Raw genomic sequence first — 25,314 nt, 5'->3', positions numbered from 1 at the left:
TCCTATTCAAAAAGCTGGTGTTGGGAAGTTTAATTCTCAGTTGTTTGCTCTTGGCTTTAGAGGAATTCCACATGATTTATCTATTCCACTAAGCATTGTACAAACCCTACACATTTCCTAGACATGTCTATCGAAGTGCCTCTTATCTATGTTGCATGCATTTGTTTCTAGGAACACACTGTTAAAACAATGTTTCCCGCAATAGCTCTAAAATCTGCCTTTCATTACCAGCTTTTACCATAGGTGGGCACATCTAAACCACTAATTCTGCAGCCAGATGAAACTAAAAGGAACCTCTTGGTGCCTGTCAAAAGCTATCTAAAAAGTAAAGCCTCATATAGATGTTCTTGGTGACTGCTCATGCAGAACTCCGCTGGAAAGATGCCAAAGCCACAGTATTTGTTAGAAATAGTGCATGATATTTTTTTTTTGCTGAGGCAGCTTTGCTGGTAGAGGTTGAAATGCTGAAAAAGTAAGTTTCAGTACATATTAATTATGAGGTCTGAGTTGAGTTGGGCATTTAAGACATATACATTGTATTTTCAGAAAGGGTATCATAAAATTAAGAAACATCTTAGTTCTACTAATGCAAACTGAATAATGGTCTTCAGATAACAACATCTGAGAAACGATGGAGTGAAGTGAGATAACATTGTGGCAGGATTTAGCCTAGATTTCATCTGTTGAAGTGGGAGTGATTTAAAGCCTATGTTGCCTTAAGACAATAAAATGGGCGGCATGTACACTTCTCAAAAGTATTATTATTATTGTTGTTGTTGTTATTATTATTATTAATTAATTAGATTTGTATGCCGCCCCTCTTCGAAGACTCGAAGCGGAACACTGAATAAAGGGAACACTGAAATAACACATCCTAGATCTCAATGAATAAAATATTATCATCAAATACTTTGTTCTGTACAAAGTTGAATGTGCTGACAACAAAATGAAATTGACTGTCAATCAGTGTTGCTTCCTAAGTGGACAGTTTGATTTCACAGAAGTTTGACTTACTTGGAGTTATATTCTGTTGTTTTAAGTGTTCCCTTTATTTTTTTGAGCAGTATACATTTAATAAAGGAATAAAGAAAGAAGTAAAACAGGTGAGGGGATGGATGTCCTGCTTGCTTGTTGTTCAGAGTTTACTATCCTAAATAACTCTCCTCTATTTTAATATTTCACCACTCAACAAAAAAATGACCATATATTGCTACTGTCAAGGCCACATATTGCTACTATTATTTCTAGCTGTAGCCCCAAGCCTAGGATATCAAATACATATGGTATTACGGAGAGGGGCGGCATACAAATCTAATAAATAATAATAATACAGATACAGACTTATGACTGATGATGTTCAGCCATCATGTTCGAAGAGGACCTTGACATCCAACAGATTGTGGCCTCAGGTGGCTGGTAAAGCCTATATGGGCACGAAATGTTCTGCCACATGTTGGGCAGATATGTATGGGCACCATTGTCGCAGCGTTTACAGCTCTGGTTTTGTGGAGTGCTCACTTCTCTTCTGCTATGGTTGTTCTTCTGTCCTCAGATATCTGGCATATCTGGTATCATATGGTATCAAACGATATGATAGCTATTAGATATCTGGCATATGGTATTACAGATAGTCCTTGGCGTATGACTAGTCGTTTAATGAAGTTACAGTGGCCTTGGAAAGGCACTTCTGGCCACTGAAAAACATCAAGTCTCTCTCTCACACAGGTACACCCAACTGTTATATGACTATATTTTAGATGCTTGGGAATCGGTTCATATTTATGACCAATTATATGGTCCTGCAGTCCCATGTTGTTGTTTTTTGCAGGTTTCCAGTAAAATCTCTTGTTCGGGAGATTAGATTCACTTAATAAACATATGATTCATTTAACGACTGTGTCACTGAATTAACGACTGCTGTAAAAACAACCATTGACAAATCAGGGTCTAGTTCCAGAGCTGCTTTGACTTACAACTGCAGTGACTGCAACTGAAATTCCGATCTAGCATTTGTGACAATCTCCTGCACATCGCCTTTAAGTCCTTCAGTACAGGTAGTCCTTAACTAACAGCAGTTCATTTAGTGACCGTTCAAAAGCGCAATAGCACTGAAAAAAGTGACATGGCCATTTTTCACACTTACATCATTTGTAGCATCCCCATGATCATGTGATCAAAATTCAGGAACTTGGTAACTGACTCATATTTATGATGGTTGTAGTCAGCGGTGAAATCTACTTACCTCCCCTACCGGTTTGGAAGCGTGCACTTTTTCACCCCCCTGCATATACGCAGGCGGCTTGGTGCATGTGCGGAGAGTTAAAAAAGAAAATGGTGGCATCTGGGTGGGCGGAGCCTCGTGCTGCTGCTGTGCCAGTTCTCCAAACCACTGGTGGCCACTGCTAATGGTATGCCCGAACTGGACCAAACCAGCAGTATTTCACCCCTGGTTGCAGTGTTCCGGGATCACACGATTAACTTTTGCAATCTTCTGACAAGCAGTCAATGGGGAATCCAGATTCACTTAACAACCATGTTAATAACTTAACAACTTCAGTGATTTGCTTAACAATGGTGGCAAGAAAAGACCTAAAATGGGGCAAAATTCACTTAACAAATGTTTCATTTAGCAACAGAAATTTTGGGTTTATTTATTTATTTATTTATTTATTTATTGGATTTGTATGACGCCCCTCTCCGGAGACTCGGGGCGGCTAACAGAAATAATAAGACAGCGTACAATAATAATCCAATACTAAAACCGATTAAAAACCCATTAATATAAAAACCAAACATATATACAGACATACCATGCATAAAATTGTAAAGGCCTAGGGGGAAAGAGTATCTCAATTCCCCCATGCCTGGCGGCAGAGGTGGGTTTTAAGTAGCTTACGAAAGGCAAGGAGGGTGGGGGCAATCCTAATTTCTGGGGGGAGTTGGTTCCAGAGGGCCAGGGTCGCCACAGAGAAGGCTCTTCCCCTGGGTCCTGCCAAGCGGCATTGTTTAGTTGACGGGACCCGGAGAAGGCCAACTCTGTGGGACCGAACCGGTCGCTGGGATTTGTGCAGCAGAAGGCGGTCCCTGAGATAATCTGGTCCGGTGCCATGAAGGGCTTTATAGGTCATAACCAACACTTTGAATTGTGACCGGAAACTGATCGGCAACCAATGCAGACTACGGAGTGTTGATGTAACATGGGCATATTTGGGAAAGCCCATGATTGCTCTCGCAGCTGCATTCTGCACGATTTGAAGTTTCCGAACACTTTTCAAAGGTAGCCCCATGTAGAGAGCGTTACAGTAGTCGAGCCTCGAGGTGATGAGGGCATGAGTGACTGTGAGCAGTGACTCCTGGTCCAAATAGGGTCACAACTGGTGCACCGGCGAACCTGGGTGAACGCTCCCCTCGCCACAGCTGAAAGTAAGTAAGTAAGTAAGTTGAGGGCTACCTGTAATGCAGTGCTCATACTCAGGTGTAGCAATCTCTCTTGGCCAAATTGTCCGCCTCAAGTAAAATTGTTATAGGTAGTCCTCAACCTATGACCAGTTGCTTAGCAATCGGTTGACATTACAATGGACTGAAAGCACTGGTACAACCCAGATTCAAACTTCTGGTGGCTGAACCACTCCCGCAAGTCACAGGATGACATTTTGGGTATTGGGCAAGTGCCCCAGATTTATGATTACTTGCAAGCATCTCAGAGTTAAACAACCTCAATTTGCAACATGTTTTTTTTTTTTTTTGAAACTGGCCTCTCCTTTCTATTTCTGGCAAAAACAAAACAAAACATCTATTATAGAAAAATGCTTGCAAATGATTGCAGATTTGTTTAATGACCATCACCAAAAAAATAATAATGGTAAAATTGGGTCAGTCACATGATGATGTGTGTAATGACTAGCAATGACTAATTTCTGGCTCAATTAGAATAGTAAATCAAGGATTACCTATATTTTAGTTTCTTTTTAATTTTTTTTAATGTTTAGTAAAGGAGATAATTGGAAAGCTGGTACACTGGAAAATGGCCATTATTAAAATCACTTCTCTTTACAAGAATACCCTTGAATCCCACAAAAAGATAAGACATCAAAAATAAATACGTTAGGCAATTGGAACCAGTATTTCACTCGAAAGTTAGCCGGGATTTCATTCAGAGAGCAACATTGCCAGCTTTATATCTGGTAAATGGGCTTTTTGGACACTGGACACATCTTCATGACAGCTCATTTTTGACCATATCCTCAAGAGGCTCCCTGCAATTTATGTACATTCACCAGCTGGAAAAAATTGCCTTCTAAACTGAAATGAAGAATAGGATACAAGTGGAGTAATAGATGCATTTGCTATAATGAAACAATCCTCATCTATTATTGTTATACATTCCTGCATCTTTACAAGCAATGTTGATTTCTCTAAATTACCCAGTGAAGAAAGGAAGTAATAATATGTTGAAAGATAAAAAAGGGGACACAGGACCAGGATAGTGCAAGGCGGTTTCATGCTTGTTACTATGTCATGTGAGTCAATATCACAACCCATTTGTGATGATACAGAAATCTCAAGGGGGAATGAGCATTACAAATACCGTATTTGTTCAGAGTATAAGACGCACTGGAGTATAAGACATTTTTTGGGGAGGAAAATAGGGGAAAAAATCTGCCTACCAGGTATTCATCTGGCTAGTGTCCTTAGTCTGGTCAGCATCAGTACATTATTTTATCCCCTGGTTAGAGCTTTAAAAAAATCTAATTTAGAGAGAGTAACAATGAAAGAGCTTGCAAGCCGGTAAGAGCTGGGAACATCATTACCACATAGTTAGGTGCGGAAAAGAAACTTATTAGGAGAAAGTAAAGCAATGAAAAAAAGCCTGCAAAGACGTAGAGCTAGAAAAACATTATTTGGAGAGAGTAACAATGAAAAAGCTTCCAAGTCAGTAAGAGCTGGAAAGATTGTTAGTATCTACTTAGGGCTGGAAAAAAACCTTTGAAAAAAGCTACATTCAGAGAATAAGATGCACCCAAATTTTCAGCCTCTTTTAGGGAGGAAAAGGGTGTGTCTTATACTCCAAAAATATGATAACTGTGATAGCCTTGAGCATTAGATCTATTTCCCCCCCAAAACTTGGCAGTTTTTAAGATGTGTGAACTTTAACTTTCAGAATACCCTAGCCAGCTTGCTTGCCGTACTTATCTTAAAGTAGCCAAGTTTGAATAACACTGACATGGACTCTACACCTTTGCAACCAGAAGTTAACAAAGATAAATGTTTCGTAGAAAAGAAAAGAGAAAAAGAGCACCAATATAGGGCTGCTATTGCTAGGATCAGCCACATGTTAACTGTTCTCATGGCAACTGTAGACATTAAACTGTGTCTCCTAACCATGATTGTTCAAGTCCATACCATAACACCCACTAAAAAAAGTTTTCGGAAATAACCATGCTCTTCTCAATTCTTCAAACATTTTCAAGCAAGAAATGAAAAAGAAGAAAAAAGGATGCCTATTCACATGCCATAATGCAATAGCTTGAGAGAAATCATGATGTAACCTTTTTCAAAACCAAGTATCTATTTTTGCAGCATCCTTTCCCAGCACAGTTGCAGCATTTGGCTGTAAGAACGGTCAGTGCATTTCTTCAGGTCATCTTTAAGTATTCACAGTTCCCATTTTCAGTGAGGCTCAAAGACAGTGCTTCTTAACCTTGGCAGCTGTGGACTTCAATTCCCAGAATTCCCATGCTGGGGAACAACAACAATCTAGATAGTTTAGTTTTTAATTATGTAGCTTGTTGTTTTTTCCCAGCATGGGGATTCTATCTAAATTAACCAAATCTCTGATTGGAGGTCACAAAAATAAGACCTTTATCATTCCATAAACAAATAGAGGTTTCCAACAATCTGATCCAGTTTTTAAATATTTGGCGACAAATACACAAATAATTGTCAATCTGCTGCAGAGAAAGAGATGGAAGCAGTTCTTCCTATCTTCTCTCCAAAGAGATCAGATGCTTCCAACTGTGACTGAGTCTAAACTATCCCCACCCCACTGGATTATTGTAAAATACTGACAACTGACATAGATACAAGAATTTGGAGTAGAAACCCCTGTCATCCCTATGTAATCAGATCACTGGAAGTCTGTAACTACCTAAATGAAACAGATGAGTGATTATGTGAAAGTACAGTGGTCCTCCGATTATCACGAGGGTTCTGTTCCAGGACCCCTCGCAATGATCGGTTTTTCGAGAAGTAGTGGTGCGGAAGTAAAAACACCATCTGCGCATGCGCAGATGGTGTTTTTACTTCCGCCGCAGCAGCGAGGAGCCGAAGATTGGGGTTTCCCCGCCGCCCACGCAAACTCCTCGCTGCTGCCGCGGCCGCCGCTTGTCCGCCTGCCGCTTGTCCGCCGCCTGCCTGCCCGCGCGCCCGCCCTTCGCCCGCCCACGCCGTTCGCTCGCGCCGCTTCCCAGCTGAGTCCTGAAGCGAACTTCCGCGTTTGGCTTCAGGACTCAGCTGGGAAGCGGCGCTGGGGTTTCCCCGCCGCCCACGCAAACTCCTCGCTGCTGCCGCTTGTCCACCGCCTGCCTGCCCGCACGCACGCCCTTCGCCCGCCCACGCCGTTTGCTCGCGCCGCTTCCCAGCTGAGTCCTGAAGCGAACTTCCGCGTTTGGCTTCAGGACTCATCTGGGAAGCGGCGCTGGGGTTTCCCTGCCGCCCACGCAAACTCCTCGCTGATGCCCGCCGCTCGCCCTCCCGCCAGCAAGAGGGGGAAGACCCAGGGAAGCCGCCCAGCAGCTGATCTGCCCGGCGCCATCTACGCATGCGTGGCCATAGAAAAAAGGGCGCGCATGCGCAGATGGTGTTTTTACTTCCGGGTTGAAAAATCGCTATATAGCCGTTCGCAATGATCGGGATCGCGATACCCGGGGGGATCACTGTATTGGTGGGATATTTCATTATCAAAGCAGAGAGTTGAACTTTTAAATGAGATCTCCTACAAAAAGAAATGAAGGTCAACTCACAGAGAAAGGACCACACTAAACTTTCCTTGATAACATTTAAGCGAAGAATAGAGAATCAAGTGAGAATTACCAGCAAGGTATCTTTTTAGCTCTGTATAGCGTGCATAACTTTAGCTTGGTTTTTTAATCCACAAGTGTATGACGGAATTAACATGTGGTTTTCTTTTGCTAGTTCAAAGTTATCAACTGTTTCACTGCAACTTTACTTTTTAAAAATGTTATTTTGCACAGATGACAGAAAGTCGTGAGATCAAAATCTGTTCACCCCATCTCATTTGAAAGGATTGTAATTGTCAACCATAAAGATATGCCATTTTTTTGGAGTATAAGATGCACCTTTTTACCCCTCAAAAGAGGGTGAAAATGTGGGTGCGTCTTATATACCAAATGTAGCCCCAACTACCCAGCCACCCCCACCCTTTAGCCTCTGCCTTCCAGCAATTTACCTCCTTGCAGCAAAGAGATCAGAGCCTATTAAGCCAAGCAACTGATTATCAATATCCCGATCCTCAGCTGATTTGAGGCTGTAGGCCCGGTGGCCACCTGCTAAACTGAAAGTGAAACTAAAGCTGTAAGGAGGCAAATTGCTGGGAGGGGGAGACAGATTTTTATTTTCTTGTGCTAATGAGACTAGATGCAAGGTGGTAAGTCAATAACTATAAATATCTGTAGAATGTTCAAATTATTAGACTTATTTTTAAAATAATTTTGTTCTAGACAACTTAACCAAATGAAGCTTTTTAAAATAAATGCTTAATCTGAAGAAGCCCAGTGGTATTTTATCTTCTTTTAAATAACAGAGAATAATTATACTTCCAGAAAACCATATCAATTTTAACTGCATCTGTACTAGTATAGTCTGAAATGTAACAGTGTCCTGTTTTAGTATTAAGATGAGGCAGCTGAGTTAAATCTTGATTTAGTCATATTTGGAGTAGATCTTTTAAAATAATTGGGAAGAGCTAGTGTGACTACATTTAAGAAAACTTTCTGGCATTAATATACTGCCATAATGTTACACATCTCCAATTCTTTGCTATTTCTATGGACCATGCACTCATGCACAGAAATACACAGCAAATGGTGTATGTCATATGTACTGTTTGCTGGGAGGCAAATTGTTGGGAGGCAGAGGCAGAAGTTTTTTTCTTTGTTTTCCTCCGCCAAAGCTAAGGTGCGTCTTATACTCTGGTACATTTTATACTCTGAAAAAAATCATACACTGCAGCACGTTTTTCAGTATATAAGAGACCTTTTCCTTCTTCCCCCATTTTATAATTTAGTAAATATTTGTAAATTTTTGCTATCATTTTTCCCCAGGTCTCAATAGAATCGTATCTAGTTCTGATTTCTCTTTTGTTATTCCAAATTTTATTCTATCTTCTTTTAATCTAAATTTAATCTGATAATATGGCCACCAACCAATTTTGATTCTTTGTCAATTTGTTAAGGGTAATATGATTAGTTGGGCTAAACATTTCGGATATAACATAAATTTGAATCAATGAGAAAAAATCTGGAGTAAAAATATAAACTAACCAAGGCAGTCTTGTATAAGGAAAATTCTATAAAATGTACTATGGATGGCACCTATCACCAGCGAGATTGGCCAAAGTGTATCAAAACATGAACCCTAAATGTTGGAAATGCTAACACAAAAATGGATCATTTTATCACATGTGGTGGACCTGCTCAATAATTATATATATATATATATATCTGGCTCAAAGAAATCATGGAACAGCAAATTAATATGAAACCTGAAATTGGGATATTGGATCAAAAAATAGAAAAGACATATTGGTATATTAAATCACATATTTTGACAGCAGTGACAATATGCTTAACACAAAATTGGAAACATGGTGATGTACCATCCAACAATCTAATTATTAAAAAATTGGAATGTACACAATCAGATAAGTTGATGATAGAATTAAACCAGAAAGAGAATATTTTGAAGTTTGGAATTTATTTTATAACTACAGTGATCCCCCGAGTTTCGCGATCTTGATCTTTGCGAAACGCTATATCGCGATTTTTCCACCCGATGACGTCACTCCCTTCCTTTCTCATCTTTCTTTCTCTCTCTCTTTCTCTATCTTGCTTCTTCCTCTCTCACACTCTCTTCCTCCCTCTCTCATCTCTTTCTTTCCTTCTCTCTCTTTCTCTATCTCTCCCCCTCTTGCTCTTGAGCGGCAAGCGAGCAGCCGGGTGGGCGGGTGAACGGGCAAGTGGAGCGGCCGGGCGGGCAGGTGAACGGGCAAGCGGAGCGGCCGGGCGGGTGAACGGGCAAGCGAGCAGCCGGGCGAACGGGCAAGCGGAGCGGCCGGGCGGGCGGGTGAATGGGCAAGCGAGCAGCCGGGTGGGCGAACGGGCAAGCGGCAAGCGATCTTGGGGTTTCCCCTTTGCCTGGGCGGCGGGAAGACCCAGGGAAGGTTCCTTCGGCCGCCCAACAGCTGATCTGCTCCGCAGCGCGGCAGCAGCGAGGAGCCGAAGATGGGGTTTCCCCGTTGCCTGGGCAACGGGGAAACCCCATCTTCGGCTCCTCGCTGCTGCCGCGCTGCGGAGCAGATCAGCTGTTGGGCGGCCGAAGGAACCTTCCCTGGGTCTTCCCCGCTGCCCACACGCAAACTCCACCATCTGCGCATGTGCAGCCATGGAAAAAGGGGCGCGCATGCGCAGATGGTGTTTTTACTTCCGCACCACTACATCCTGAAAAATCGATTATCGCGAGGGGTCTTGGAACGGAACCCTCGCGATAATCGGAGGATCACTGTAATTGGAAAGGAACAATAGAAAGAAAAAAGATGTATAAATGTATATATTGATATTTAATTAAAAAATGACTGTAGGATTTGGTTATAATAGATAGACATATTTACTAATAGACTTATAGAGAAAAACTGTAAAGGAAATACAGTTTGTAAGAATTTTATATATATAAATGAAAATCTAATGTTAAGACAATTTACCGTAGAAACACCTAGGAGGTTTAATATGTATATTTGTAAATGTATTGTTTGTGTTGTTTGATGTTTGATTGTACTTTTTAACATCTTTTCTAATGTTTATATTCAACAAAAACTTTTTTTTAAACTTTTTTTTCTTTCTGTGTACAGATCGTCCTCGACTTACAACCATATTTCAGCCTAGAATTACGCTTGTACTGGTATGTCAACCATTTTTGCAGCAATTGTTAAACCAATTCATTTATCCAAAGGGCTGGAAAGAAATGCCTCAAAACAGCAGAAAATTCCAAGGAGGGAGTGTGTGGCTGCCGGAACTCTGCAATTAGGTTAAACATCCATTTTGAAGCCTCCACCACAACTTCAAATGGTTGTTAAATGAACCCGTCATTAAATGAGGACTAGCTATAATAGCTGCCACTCTCAAGTTCTCCTGAAACACAAGGCATGCTTTTTTTTTTCAGCTTCTGCGCAACTGACTTCAAACTGGCTTCCTCCAATCATGCTGGCAAAACTGTGAAATTGGAACTCCAAATGTCATTTGCTTAGACATCTGCTGCTCTCCAACAAGGCAGGATTACATCATAGGCTTCAGTGCACCCTCTGTAAGGTTTTTTTTTCTTTTTTAAGGCAAAGGTGTTTCCTGTTTTTCATTACTGAAGTATGAACCTCTGCATCAAGACCAGTCATGAATGCAGACGCATACAAGCATGAGCTATTGTGTTGGGAAGTGCAAAAAAGAGGCGAGTGAGGAACACATGGTTCTCCAAGTTTTGTTGGACGCCTGCTCTCTTAATCCCCAGCCAAACAGTCAAAGGCCTGAAATGATGGGATTTAAGTTTATATGGTGCAAACGAAGATTAAAAAGAACCAGTTTGGTCTAGTAGTTATGGCACCAGGCTAGAAAGCGGGAGATTGTGAGTTTAAATCCTGACTTAGACATGGAAACCAGCTGAGTGACGTTGGGTCAGATACTCTCTCTCAGCCCAATCCACCTCACAGGGTTGTTGTTGTGGGGGACATAGGAGGAGGAAGGTGTATTGGATATATTCACTATCTTGAATTACGGTGATACCTTGTCTTCTAAACTCCTTGTCATACAAACATTTCGAGATACAAATCCGGGGTTTAAGATTTTTTTGCCTCTTCTTCTAAACTATTTTCACCTTACAAATTCAAGCCGCTGCCACTGGGATGCCCCACCTCTGGACTTCTGTTGCCAGCGAAGCGCACGTTTTTGCGCTGCTGGGATTACCCTGAGGCTCCCCTCCATGGGAAACCCCACCTCCGGGCTTCCGTGTTTTTGTGATGCTGCAGGGGAATCCCAGCAGGGAAATCCCAGCAGTGCAAAAACAGGTGCTTCGCTGGCAACGGAAGTCCGGAGGTGGGGTTTCCCAGCGAGGGGGAGCCTCAGCGAAATTGCAGCATCACAAAAACACGGAAGTCCGGAGGTGGGGTTTCGAGGACTTCTGTTTTTTTGCCATGCTGCAATTTCTGCAGTCTTCAGAGAGCGGCGGCATACAATTCTAATAAATACAAATACTAAATACAAATACAAATGCAACAGATATATGGTCAGGCTGGCCTTGAAAGCTGTATCATAAATTGCGATGATTGTTAAGTCAAAGAACTCACATGACCAGATGTGATTTTATCACTATTTTTGTGATGGCTGTTAAGTGAATATTGTGGTTGGGAAGTGAATGCCACAGCTGCTAAGCAACTAATGCATTTCTATGGGCCACAGTTCTTCAAACATGGCAACTTTAAGACTTCTGGGAGTCGAAGACCACAAGTCTTAAAGTTGCACAGTTTGGGAACCACTGCTATGCACGTTTTTTGTCAGAAAGCAGTTGAAAATGTCAGAAATTGAAAGAAATGTCAAAAATTATGGTCATGTGACTTTGGAATGCTCAAGCAACTGTAAAGATGAGGCATCTGCCCAGTGCTCAACATGGTTGTGTCACTCCATGGTGGGTGGGTGAGTTGTGTAATCATCAGCACTCTGGAACCAGGTCTTAACTAGCTTTTGGAAGGTCCATCATCATCTTAAACGGTTGCTAAGTAACTAGTCATAAGCTGAGGACTACTTGCAGTATGTTATGTTACAGTATTTTGAGAAAAAGGGGGGGAGGCAGAGAAGGAGCGAAGGAAGGAGGATCACAACTGATTCTGAAAGCGCACAACTATCACAGCTATTTCTCACCTGCTTTCTGCATCCTCCTTTATAAAGAAAAGTAAAAACTGTGGTTTTCTTAAGAACAGAATGCCTGCATTCAAGAAACATACCTGTAGACCACAACAGCCAACAGCATTCAATATGGAAGCATTGTGGACCACTCTGTAGGGAATTCCCAGCTTCACAGCCCGGAGAACAAGGTCACTATGTGTAGTTGCCCTGCAATATAAAAAAAGTGAGTTATAAAACATGGCAGCCTGCTGGATAATTTTCTGTAGCGCTGCAATTGTGTAAGAACCAAAATGTTGTCTTCCCTGATAACCCTTTCCAAAACATAAAGGTATCCACATTCTTGTTTTTCAATTCAAATGCAGAAATTTGCTTATCTCTTGTTTACACCCATTTCCAAACACCCTAGTTCTGTTCCGGTTCCTCAAGCGCCATTGTTTGCTTGATTGCAATCCATGGCCTGCTGTCTACACACCTTCAGACCTCATGGCACCTTGTACCATACGGAGATCGGATGATAATTATCCCAAAATGAAAATTATCATATGCAATCAGTAAGTCTAAGAAATAATTGTTCTCCTGAACTATAGAAACATAGAAGACTGACGGCAGAAAAAGACCTCATGATCCATCTAGTCTGCCCTTATACTACTTTCTGTATTTTATCTTAGGATGGATATATGTTTATCCCAGGCATGTTTAAATTCAGTTACTGTGGATTTACCAACCACGTCTGCTGGAAGTTTGTTCCAAGGATCTACTACTCTTTCAGTAAAATAATATTTTCTCATGTTGCTTTTGATCTTTCCCCCAACTAACTTCAGATTGTGTCCCCGTGTTCACTTTCCTATTAAAAACATTTTCCTCCTGGACCTTATTTAACCCTTTAACATATTTAAATGTTTCGATCATGTCACCCCTTTTCCTTCTGTTCTCCAGACTATACAGATTGAGTTCATTAAGTCTTTCCTGATACGTTTTATGCTTAAGACCTTCCACCATTCTTGTAGCCTGTCTTTGGACCCGTTCAATTTTGTCAATATCTTTTTGTAGGTGAGGTTTCCAGAACTGAACACAGTATTCCAAATGTGGTCTCACCAGCGCTCTATATAAGGGGATCACAATCTCCCTCTTCCTGCTTGTTATACCTCTAGCTATGCAGCCAAGCATCCTACTTGCTTTCCCTACCGCCTGACTGCACTGTTCACCCATTTTGAGACTGTCAGAAATCACTACCCCTAAATCCTTCTCTTCTGAAGTTTTTGCTAACACAGAACTGCCAATACAATACTCAGATTGAGGATTCCTTTTCCCCAAGTGCATTATTTTACATTTGGAAACATTAAACTGCAGTTTCCATTGCTTTGACCATTTATCTAGTAAAGCTAGATAAAAAATAACAGAGTTGGAATGGACTTTGTAGGTCACCTAGTCCAAACCCCTCCAGCTCAAGGAGATCCTATATCCCTGATGGCAAACCTATGGCATGCATGGCATGTGGAATCATATCTGGGGGCACATAAGGTGTTGCCTTATGTCAGCTCCAGCAAGCATGTGTACACTGGCCAACTGATTTTCAGCCTTCTGGATGGCAGGGGGGAGGTAGTTCACGAAGTAGAAAGCCTCCTGAAGCCTGGGGGAGGATGAAAAATGGTCCAATAGCCCAACCAGAAGTTCACTTCCAAACTTCCGGTTGGACCGTTGGGTTTGTTTTACGCCATTCACAGGCTCCAGGGGCTTTCCTGAAGGCTGGGGAAAGCCAAAAAAGACTTCCTCGCTCTCTAGAAGGCCACAAATCATCTGCAATCCATTTTGGCATCTATCCACAGGCTCTGGAGGCTTCAGTGAGTGCATGCGCAGGGGGGGCAGTGCAGGGGGGTTGTGTGCGCATGCATAGGGGGAGGGCATTGCATTATGGGTGTGGGCATGTGTGGGCATGCTATTTTGGCACCTGAGCAAAAAACAGGTTCGCCATCACTGCCCTATACCATTTCTAAGAAGTGGCTGTCTACTCTAGTTTCTTCTTGAAAGTCTCCGGTGATGAAGCCCTCACAATTTCTGAAGGCGAGCTGTTCCATTGGTTGATAGTTCTCATTGTCAGGAAATTCAGGGATCATTCAGTATCGTTAAGGGTATTCATTAAATTTATTTATTTAATGTAATGCAGTTGACAGTATTCCGTGCCCCTTCGACATTTAGTCATGCTGGCTACATGACCACGGAATCATCATCAGACAACGCTGGCTCTTTGGCTTAGAAACGGAGATGAGCACCTCCCCCTAGAGTCAGGAACAACTAGCACATATGTGCGGGGGAACCTTTACCTTTAATGCAGTTGAAATAGAAACAAGATCTAGTACAAGATCTGGTACCTCTACTTACGGACTTAATTCGTTCCGTGACCAGGTTCTTAAGTAGAAAAGTTTGTAAGAAGAAGCAATTTTTCCCATAGGAATTAATGTAAAAGCAAATAATGCGTGCGATTGGGGAAACCACAAGGAGGGTGGAGGCCCTGTTTCCTCCCAGGAGATTCCTAGAGAGGCCCCACGGAGGCTTCTCCCCGCCTTTTCAGGTCCTGTTTCCTCCCAGGAGATTCCTAGAGTGGTCCCAGGGTGGCTTTCCCCCACCTTTTCCGGCCCTGTTTCCTCCCAGGAGATTCCTAGAGAGGCCCCATGGAGGCTTCTCCCTGCCTTTTCCGGTTACAGTTTAGGAGGCTCAGGTTTGTAAGTGGAAAATGGTTCTTGAGAAGAGGCAAAAAAAATCTTGAACACCCGGTTCTTATCTAGAAAAGTTTGTAAGTAGAGGCGTTCTTAGGCAGAGGTACCACTGTAGTTGTTTACCTGACACACACGCACACACCTGTCCTGGTTCACGTAGCCGAAGCCAAAAAAGTGGCAAACCCATATAGTAAATTTGTGGTTCACATATGTACACTTGAGAAGGATAAGCTTTCCGATGGCCCTCAGGGAAGCAGCAAGAGAAATGGAAAATCCGCATTGAACTCAAACCACCAAGCAACTCTGTACCAAAGCTAGCTGACACACTACAAAGCTAAAAATTACAGTCGTTTGCATTTTAACTTTAATAAATAATTGCATCTGAAAATTAGGTGTTCCACTTCTTTTGTCTCTTTCAGAAAACTGCAAGACATCTGTTAGCTGGCAAGCAGCAACTCCGGCACAAAGAGCAACTCTGGCACAACTCCAATGCTCCCTTTTAATTACTGTGCAAACGGAGCTTCATTTAATTGCAGATGAGAAACTTGGTATGCATGCTCTGTACTTGCAGTAGTGTGCAAAAGGCTTGCTTTCTGATACATTCCCATTTGTTATTCAAGAAGACCTTAGGGAAAGTGAATGGCATCCCCTCACAAGTGCTGGATTTCCACTGCATGTGCCAGGCAAACATCTAGCTTAAAGAAAGATCTCTTCTGAGGGATTTAGAAAACAAAAGATTGCAAGAAATCAAGAGAAGTGCAGTAAGGCGTACAGAAAACATGCAAATTAAAGCCCTCAGGGGCTTTGGTTAAAAGAGCAGCAGCTCCCTATGAACACTGATAAATTTACCTCTGAAAAAAAGTTATTCATTGGAATTAATATGGCCTACCATTAAGACACTAAGATGAGTAGGCTGGAAGTACTTGGTCAATAAGAATTAAGGTGCTTAGTTTTAAAATTACAGTGGTCCCTCGATTTTCGCGGGTTCAAACTTCGCGAAATGGCTATACCACGGTTTTTCAAAAATATTAATTAAAAAATACTTTGCGGGTTTTTTCCCTATACCACGGTTTTTCCCGCCCGATGATGTCATACGTCATCGCCAAACTTTCGTCCACCTTTAATAAATATTTTTTTAAATAAACTTTAATAAATAAACATGGTTAGTAATAATCTAAATGGTTGCTAAGGGAATGAGAAATTGCAGTTTAGGGGTTTAAAGTGTTTAGGGAAGGCTTGTGATACTGTTCGTAGCCAAAAATAGTGTATTTACTTCCGCATCTCTACTTCGCGGAAATTCGACTTTTGCAGGCGGTCTCGGAACGCATCCCCCACGAAAATCGAGGGAACACTGTATATAAGTATGAATTTATAAACATTTGAAATCATTAAACTGAATATATACATGAAAGAATATTTAGAAATTAAAATGATAAGGTTTTTTTAGTTATATTGAATGAGTAAATTTTAATTATTTTATAACATGATAATAGATATAACGTTATAGATTAAAAATAGTATAAAGATAGAGTATTTTTGTAATATTACAAATTTCAATGCATTATTTTTTATATTTTATTGCTAGTTTAAGTAACGTGATATTTTATATATAAGAGAATTTATTTGAGCTATATGAATTATAATATAAAGATAACAGAGTTAAATTTAACAAGAACATAGAATGTGTGTGTTATATTTCTGTATTGATCTGATTACAGTTAGACTTTTTTTTTGTATTAGTTATTATTATTATTTTATTATTATTTATTGAATTTGTATGCCGCCCCTCTCCGTAGACTTCTAGTTAGACTTCTACGATAAGCGGAGCAATGGTAGCTCCCTTAAATGTTGAATGTTGTTTGTCTTGTTTGTCTAATGAAAAATAATAAAAACATATTTAAAAAAAAGAATTAAGGTGCTTGAATGCAAAACCGGACATTGACAAAGAGATGTTCCCGGAGTTACTGACTGTTCAGCGCTCTAACTCTGCAGAAGCTCCTAATCAAACATGCATCAATCACATTTAGTGTATTACCCAACCAAATGTAGAAATTAATTTAATAAGGCGGCCAAACTTCAACAATGGCTTCAGCTGCTCCCATTTCCCCAAGGAATCTTGGTTTAATGCTGCTTATTGGATGGAAGAGAAAAAGGGAAAAGAAAGAGCATCTGGCTGAAAAGAGTGATTAAGCAATCCACTTTCTGGCACTGATGCTTAATTCCCATTGAGGTGCGTCCAAGATTTGCTGAGACTAAACCTATCTTTTTTTTTTTTGGAGGTTCTGTTTGATTGGTCCGACCACACATTGCATAATATAGCAAACTTTGCACTCAGAATTATGTAAAAATTAATCATTTTTTCTAAATAGATTTTAGAGAGTGATAGGAATAATATGACAAATGCAATAGCTACAGAACGGCAGAAGATATTGTAATTATAAAATTAACTACTTATGTGAAACTGGACAGACTCTAAGCAGCTTATAGAAATGGAACTTTACCCTTAGCACTCATTCTAAATAATCAAGAAGGCCACAGTTTTCACGATAGGAAAACCAAGTTTAAGTAGACAATTAATTGGGAACTAGGGCACATAATAACCACAATAGAGAAGGGCTAAGCTTTCATGCTGTACTCAACTTCATTCCAAACTGAGTAAATTTTAAAATCATTAAAATATTTTAATTATCGGCATCTGAGCCAGGCTTAAAAATCCAAATGATAGCCAATGCAATTGTAACAAGACTGCCAGTTGCATTTTTCAGACGTTCTTCAGACTATCTACGTTAGAATCTAAATATTATGCTTGTTGGTTTTCTAACATAATATTCAGAGGCAATCCCAAGTAAGGGAATTGCAGCCCTCTACTATGGAGATAACTAGCATATGATTAATCAGAAAATCCACAATTGATAGATAAGATTAACACAGACTGCATTGCCATTACCTACTTTGTTGGCCTATAAGTCTAAGAATATCTTAAGATTCACAATCAATATTTTGCAGCAAGGCAGATTATTTCAGGACTAAATTAACAATTGTGTACAGATAGGAAGATCCCCAGATCTTCAAATTCTACACAGATTATTTTTATTGTATTCTACACAGATTATTTTTATTGTGTTAATAAATTTTATCCAGATTAATCTTTATCAGAATGCTAGGCCACCAGAAACTTATAAAGATTTAAAAATCTGAGATTTACCTATAGCTAAGTTTGAAAATAATTTCAGGGTGATGGTTTGCGTTTGAATTATTTATATGAAAACATTTGGATGATCAAACATGGCTCTTTTCATTGTGTGTCAGCACAAAGATTCAAGTAAAAGACCTTTAATAACATCACCACTTTGAGTAGAGTAATTATATTAATTCTCCATGGTTGGTATCATCTGTATGTGCCATTTGTTTAAAAAAGGCAGGAAGAAAGCAAGAAAACATCCCTTTCATGTTGCTCAGGATGTACATCAATCCCTGTTTATGTATATGCATATCCTTTTTTTTCCCAGCAGGAATCTCTGAGATGATGTCTGTAACAATTTCATTTTCCCAACAGTCTCATCAATAGAGCAATATTAATTTTAAAGCCTCAGCTGGAAACAAAAGCTGCTTTCCTTTGTACACTGTAGATTGATGAGGCTTGGCTTGCTAGGGCAGAATGAAGTGTTCTGCGTAAAGGAAGGAGTTCAACTATGGTAGAAATGGAACTAGAACACTTAATAAGTCGAACTGCCTTGCAATGACCCAGATGTCTACAGTATGGATAGACTGTGCAACTTGTACTGCATATAGGCTGTAGATACAATTAACAAAAATAGTCCGAACAAGCTTTACTGAAAGCCTAGAACTAAGACGCCTTAAACAAGATCTAAGTATTGCCCACAAGATCATATGCTGCAACGTCCTGCCTGTCGGCGACTACTTCGGCTTCAACCACAACAACACAAGAGCACACAACAGATTTAAACTTAATATTAACCACTCCAAACTTGACTGTAAAAAATATGACTTCAGTAACCAAGTTGTTGAAGCGTGGAACTCATTACCGGACTCCAGTGTCATCCCCAAACCCCCTACACTTTACCCTTAGATTATCCACGGTTAACCTCTCCAGACTCTTAAGAGGTCAGTAAGGGGCAAGTACAAGTGCACTAGAGTGCCTTCCGTCCCCTGTCCTATTGCTCTCCTATATCTCCTATACCTTTCTTCTATTCCTATATCTCTTCTTCTATTCTTTCATTTATATGTTCTATTACTATATCTTCTTTTCTATTATTTCATAGATATATTTTACTATGAGTATCTCCTCTATAACCTTCATCATGTATTTTACTATGTGTGTGTGTGTATATATATATATATATATATATATATATATATATATATATATATATATATGTTTTCGTAGATTTTCACGGGTACAGGTATGACGGTCTTGGTATATTCGGGTTTCTTCCCGTGTAGGATTTGGAAATTTCTGGCGACGTTTCGATGAGGTCTCACTCATCATCTTCAGGCTGGTGTTTCTGTCCTTTTTCTCAGGCGAAGACTGCGAGACCTGAGCTGCATTCCTTCTATAAATACTGGTGGCTGGGTGTGGTTTGATGGCTCAGTAATTGCCTGCTGTGTAGAAACTTCCTGGTGAGTCAGAGGGGTAACAATAGGGGTCGTTGATGTAGCTGAGGTATGCTGGTTAGTTAATGGTTGTAGATTAGGCGTGATGTCCTGTGTAGTTAGAACTTGTAGGCTGCTTGATTGCTTTACAATGTGTGTCCTGAGTCTGGTTTCTGTGGCTGGGATATGTTTGAGGGCTGGTTTCCAGATGTCTGGTAAGCGAGAGGTATCATCCCGCTTGTTCATATTTTGGGGATGTTTTTCTATCTCGATCGCTTCCATGATTATTCTTTTGCTGTAGTGTTCTGTTTTGGAAATTAATTTGGTACTGTCAAAATCAATTTCATGTCCTGTGGTTTTGAAGTGTTGGAAAAGGGAGGAGGTTTTTTCTTTTTTCTTTAATGCATTCTTATGTTCTGCAACACCCCTCTGACTCACCAGGAAGTTTCTACACAGCAGGCAATTACTGAGCCATCAAACCACACCCAGCCACCAGTATTTATAGAAGGAATGCAGCTCAGGTCTCGCAGTCTTCGCCTGAGAAAAAGGACAGAAACACCAGCCTGAAGATGATGAGTGAGACCTCATCGAAACGTCGCCAGAAATTTCCAAATCCTACACGGGAAGAAACCCGAATATACCAAGACCGTCATATATATATATATATATATATATATATTTGTTTTCGTAGATTTTCACGGGTATATGTATGTAGATTGTTCTGAGTTCGGGTTTTGACCTGTGTAATATTTTGCATGTCTATGCGACGTTTCGGTGAAATCACATTTACTATCATCAGGCTAAAGTTGTAAGCTTCCTGCTGCTGTAAATATGTAAATATAAAACTATATTTACAGCAGCACGAAGCCTACAACTTCACCCTGATGATGGTGAATGTGATTTCACCGAAACGTCGCATAGACACTCAAAATATTACACGGGGCAAAACCCGAACTCAGAACAATCTACATACATATACCAGTGAAAATCTACGAAAACAAATATATACTCTGTGTGTGTGTGTGTGTGTGTGTGTGTGTGTGTGTGTGTGTGTATATATATATATATATATATATATATATATATATATATATATATATACCCATTAAAACTCTCATTGTGTATTGGACAAAATAAATAAATAAATAAATAAATAAATAAATAAAATCTCTTGAGAAACCAATAAGGAACAGCCTGTGTGAAAAATACTGTTTTTTTAAAAGGCAGAGAAAACATTGATAATCAATTTACTTCCCCACTGATGAGCAAGGTATTATAATACATGCAAATTAGTCTGTATTCCTATTTAAAGATGCAGCACCGGTGGTCATCTTGGCAGGCCTGACTGCATCAGAAATTGGAAGCGTGCTTTTCCTATAATTTCTCTTCACTTCTTCATAAATTTCCTTCCTTTCCAGGATCTGGTACTAAATCTGATTATTAACAAGATTCCTACCATAGGTCCTTATGATCACACACTGTACACGTTATATGGTAAATAAATGAAATTATTGTAAATAAGGTGAGCCTCGAAATATATTTTAGAGCCTATTTTTAAATGCTGATGCTAGCTTCCACCAATGTACAATTGAAGTGTTAATCGGGGAAGCTATGAAAGTTAGGCAGGAACTTGCAGAAGAGATTCCAAAGCAAACATATGATCGATTGGAAGTTATTTTCTTCAGTGTAATCAAACTAGAGATACAACTTTGAAACCATAGGTTGTGGGACCTTATTCGGAATTTTCTTTTCTTACCCAAAAGGATCACCAACTACAAGAAAAGCCACATCAATTTGATGTGCATCTTTCAGGATACTATCAGCATCTTGCTCTACGATATCTCTGTCAGCAAGGATCAGCTCTTTACCATAGAAATCTTCCTAGAAAAAGAAAAAGGTTAAATATGTAGCTTATTTGTTTTAAAGAAAACTAAGCTGACATTAAAAAAAATTGGCCCTATGATACTGTCACAGCTATCTTACAAAGCAGGTTAGAATGAGATAGTGTGGAGGCTTAAGAAACTGTCCCAAGTATTAGGGCACACAATTTTTGGGTGGTTCAGCATGGAAGATGGGAACACATTCTTTTTAAATATTATTTTTAGCCAATGAGGACAGCACATGAACCTGACTTTGGGGACAGCATGTTTATTTTCAAATTATTTTCAGTTTAAGGGGCATGCAGTGCACTTGAAGACTTAGAGAAATATAATAAGTTATTAATTCTGGAAGAAATCACTTTGCCAAACCTTTAATGACCTATTGACTAATTGTACTAGCACAATTGCAGGAAGCAGAGCTGAGAGCTATATGGCTTATTTAAAAGAATGGTGGGTTGTAAACATTACCTATGGGTGGCTTTGCCTCTTGTGCTGTCATCAACTATTGTTAACAAATCACATAACTTAGTATTCACACCCCATTAGGCCAAAGCTAAGCTGTCCTCCTTATGACTTAGCTGTTGAATCTTAAACACTATAAACATACATATAATTGACTCCATTTTGTTTCCAATTTTATGGGTTGGGCACAAACAAGGTATGTGGAAATTGGGTTCCCAACTTCAATGTCAAGTCTATTTCTTACCAAACAGAACTTAAAATTTCATCATTAAATCGACTCTATATGGCAGTGATGGTGAACCTTTTTTTTCTTGGGTGCCAAAAAAGCTTGGGTGTGCGCTTTCACACGTGTGAGTGCGCACACTCATAATTCAAGGGGAGGGCCAAAACAGCTTCTCCAGCCCCCTGGAGACCCTTTGGAGGACGGAAATGGACTGTTTCCCAACTTCTGGTGGGCCCAGTAGCAGTGTTCCCTTTAATTTTTTGGGTGGGCGGAAAAGTATAGTGTCTGAGCGGCAGTCCCTTTGGGACTGGGCAGCACAGAAATATTAAATAAACAAACAAACAAACAAACAAACAAATAAAAAACCCATCCTGTTTTGCCTCAGAGAATTTCAAAATAAAATACTGTACTGTGTGTCTATAACAGTGAGCTCATAATAGGGCAACTCTATCAATATCAAAATGCCACTTAAATAGTTGAGCTAGTTTCAAACTAGATTTTGATTTTCTTTCTCTCTTCCTTCCTCTCTTTTTTCTATCTGTTTCTCTCTCTTCCTCTCTTCCTCTCTCTCTCCTTCCCTCTCACTCTTTCCCTCTCGGCTTCTGGGCAGGTTTGAAAAACTCTGAGTTGATGATGATTTTTAAATGAGCGATTGCTCACTGCTCAGCTTAGAGGGAACAATGCCCAGTAGGCTCGTGTTTCACCCTCCCCAGGCTCTAAAGGCTCCCCTGGAGCTGGGGTAGGGTAAAAGCGCCTTCCCCTCACCCCAGAGGCTCTCTGGAAGCTAAAAACACCCTCCTAGATCTGTGCAAGCCAAAAATCAGCTGGCTGGCACACACATGCACATTGGAGCTGAGCTAGGGCAACAAACCGCGTGCCAGCAGATATGGCTCCGGTGTGCCACCTGTGGCATCCGTGCCATAGGTTTGCCATCACTGCTATATGGCATTGCACATCAGAACAACTAGGCACAAGAACAGTTCCCCCCCCCACCATGCCATAACGCTGCTGAACAACAAATTCTCACAACTCTGTCAAACTATCTAGAAAGGCAATATTACCATCGTTATTCTCATCTTCCTTATTACCTATCTCCTTATCTTATGACTATAACTTTGTTGCTTGTATCTTACAATTTATATTGTTTACTTAGTATCCAGTATGATTTATATTGCTTATTTTAATCCATGATTATCTAATTAGATACATGGTATTTAATGTTTTATGATGAATGAATTTTTACAATGACTATAATGATCTATCACTATTGTGGTATGTACACTGAGAGCTTATGCACCAGAAACAAATTCCTTGTCTAATCACACTTGACCAATAAAGAATTCTAATACTAATTCTAAAAGGTCATGATAATCTGATGCCAAACTTTTAAAACATTCAAATTCTTTGGCTCAGAACTGTTTAATTCCATATATGATCAGCAAACCAAATTCTAATTTATAAAGCTTTGATATTCATTTCCTGTTCGTGTTTGTATTCTAACTTTCCTTCATTGAGGTAATGTGTCAACTAAATCAAAATATAGTAATTAGATGCAATATTATATAGAACAGTGAAGGTGAACCTGTGGCACGCAGAGGCATATCTGAGGGCAGGAGAGGCATTGCCCTATGTCAGTGATGGCGAACCTATGGCACGGGTGCCACAGGTGGCGTGCAGAGCCATATCTGCTAGTACCCGAGCCATTGCCTTAGCTCAGCTCCAATGTGTATGTGTGTGCTGGCCAGCTGATTTTTGGCTCGCACAGAGGCTCTGGGAGGGCATTTTTGGCTTCCAGAGAGCATCCGGGGGGATGGAAGAGGAAGTTTTTACTCTCACCTGGCTCTAGGGAAGCCTTTGGAGCCTGGGGAAGGCAAAACACGAGCCTACGGGGCCCATTAGAAGTTGGGAAATAGGCCATTTCTGGCCTCCAGAGGGCCTCCGGGGGGATAGGGAAGCTGTTTTCACCATCCTGAGGCACTGAATTATGGTTGTGGGCACTCGCGCATGCCCAATTGGGCGCGCACGCTCTCTTTCAGAACCCGAGGAAAAAAGATTTCGCCATCACTGCCCTATGTCAACTCCAGCGCTGATTTTCGGCCTTCTTTTTGGCCGAAAGCCTCCTGAAGCTTGTAGATGGCAAAAGAAAGGCCCAACAGGCTAACCAAAAATCCGTTTCTGAATTTCTGATTGGGCCATTGGGCCGTTTTTCACTTTCAGGAGGCTTTCCTGAACCATAGGAGAGCAAAAAATAGCCCAATGGGCCTACCAGCAGTCCAGAGGCTTCAGTGAGGCCTGTGCACATGCACAGGGGGGCGCTGCGGGGTGGGTTGTGTGCATGCACAGGGGGGCGCTGCGGGGTGGGTTGTGTGCATGCACAGGGGGGCAGGGCATTGCATTATGGGTATGGGCACATATGAACTATAGCGAGTGCATGCACCATTTTGGTACCTGAGCCAGATAAGCTTGACCATCACTGATATTGAACATTTCACAACAGATTAGGTATCAGAATACTGTTTTCATTGCTGATATTATTTTACACTTCTCTCAGCTTATATTCACATACCAGTGCTTCTTTTCCAACAGTTAAGATAGAAGTGTAGGCTTCCAAATATACTCTGCTACACTGCTTTATTAGTTCCAGTCCTTTTACTGTAATATCTTTGGCATCTCCAAGTCCAAGACCAATCAAGTAAAGCATTTTTTAAAAACAACAACAACCAAGAAATGCTTCGGTATGGAGGATTTTTACACCTGTTCAATGAAGCAGACAAAAATACCATGAAAATCAAATATTAAAGCTTAATAGTAGGTAATAGAACATTGCAAGTTTGAGAAATTCTGTGCAGGTAATTCTCAGGTTACAATAGTTCATTTAGTGACGTTCAAAGTTGCAATGGCATTGAAAAAAAGTGACCTATGACTATTTTTCGCACAACCATTGCAACATCCCCATGGTCACATGATTAAAAATCAGAGGGTTGGCAATTGTCTCATATTTATGACAGTTGCAGAGTCTCAGGGTCATGTGATCATCTTTTGCAGTCTTGTGACAAGCAAAGTCAATGGGGAAGGCAGATTCACTTAACAACCATGTTAATAACTGCAGTGATTCATTTAACAATGTTAGCAAGGGAGGTCATAAAATGGGGCAAAATTAACTTAACAACATAGCACCACAAATTTTGGGCTCAATTGTGATCATAAGTCGAGGACTGCCTGTAGTTCAAACATAGTGG

The 25,314-nt window shown here is 40.4% G+C and overlaps 1 protein-coding gene across 2 annotated transcripts in view; it reads right to left on the bottom strand.

Moving 5' to 3' along the window:
- Window positions 1–25,314, bottom strand: part of DPH5 (diphthamide biosynthesis 5) — a 53,032-nt gene that overhangs the window by 24,938 nt on the left and 2,780 nt on the right. For both annotated transcript variants that reach the window (XM_070746454.1, XM_070746455.1), the window contains exons 2-4: window positions 24,642–24,829; window positions 21,267–21,391; window positions 12,281–12,389 (exon numbers count right to left, since the gene is read on the bottom strand). In XM_070746454.1, coding sequence (XP_070602555.1) covers window positions 12,281–12,389; window positions 21,267–21,391; window positions 24,642–24,776 — 369 coding nt within the window. In that variant the 5' untranslated portion in view covers window positions 24,777–24,829. The remainder of the gene's footprint in view (window positions 1–12,280; window positions 12,390–21,266; window positions 21,392–24,641; window positions 24,830–25,314) is intronic.

This window comes from Erythrolamprus reginae, chromosome 3 (assembly GCF_031021105.1).
Source record: "Erythrolamprus reginae isolate rEryReg1 chromosome 3, rEryReg1.hap1, whole genome shotgun sequence".
Classification (NCBI taxonomy): domain Eukaryota; kingdom Metazoa; phylum Chordata; class Lepidosauria; order Squamata; family Dipsadidae; genus Erythrolamprus; species Erythrolamprus reginae.
This window is presented reverse-complemented; position numbering and strand designations above follow the sequence as displayed.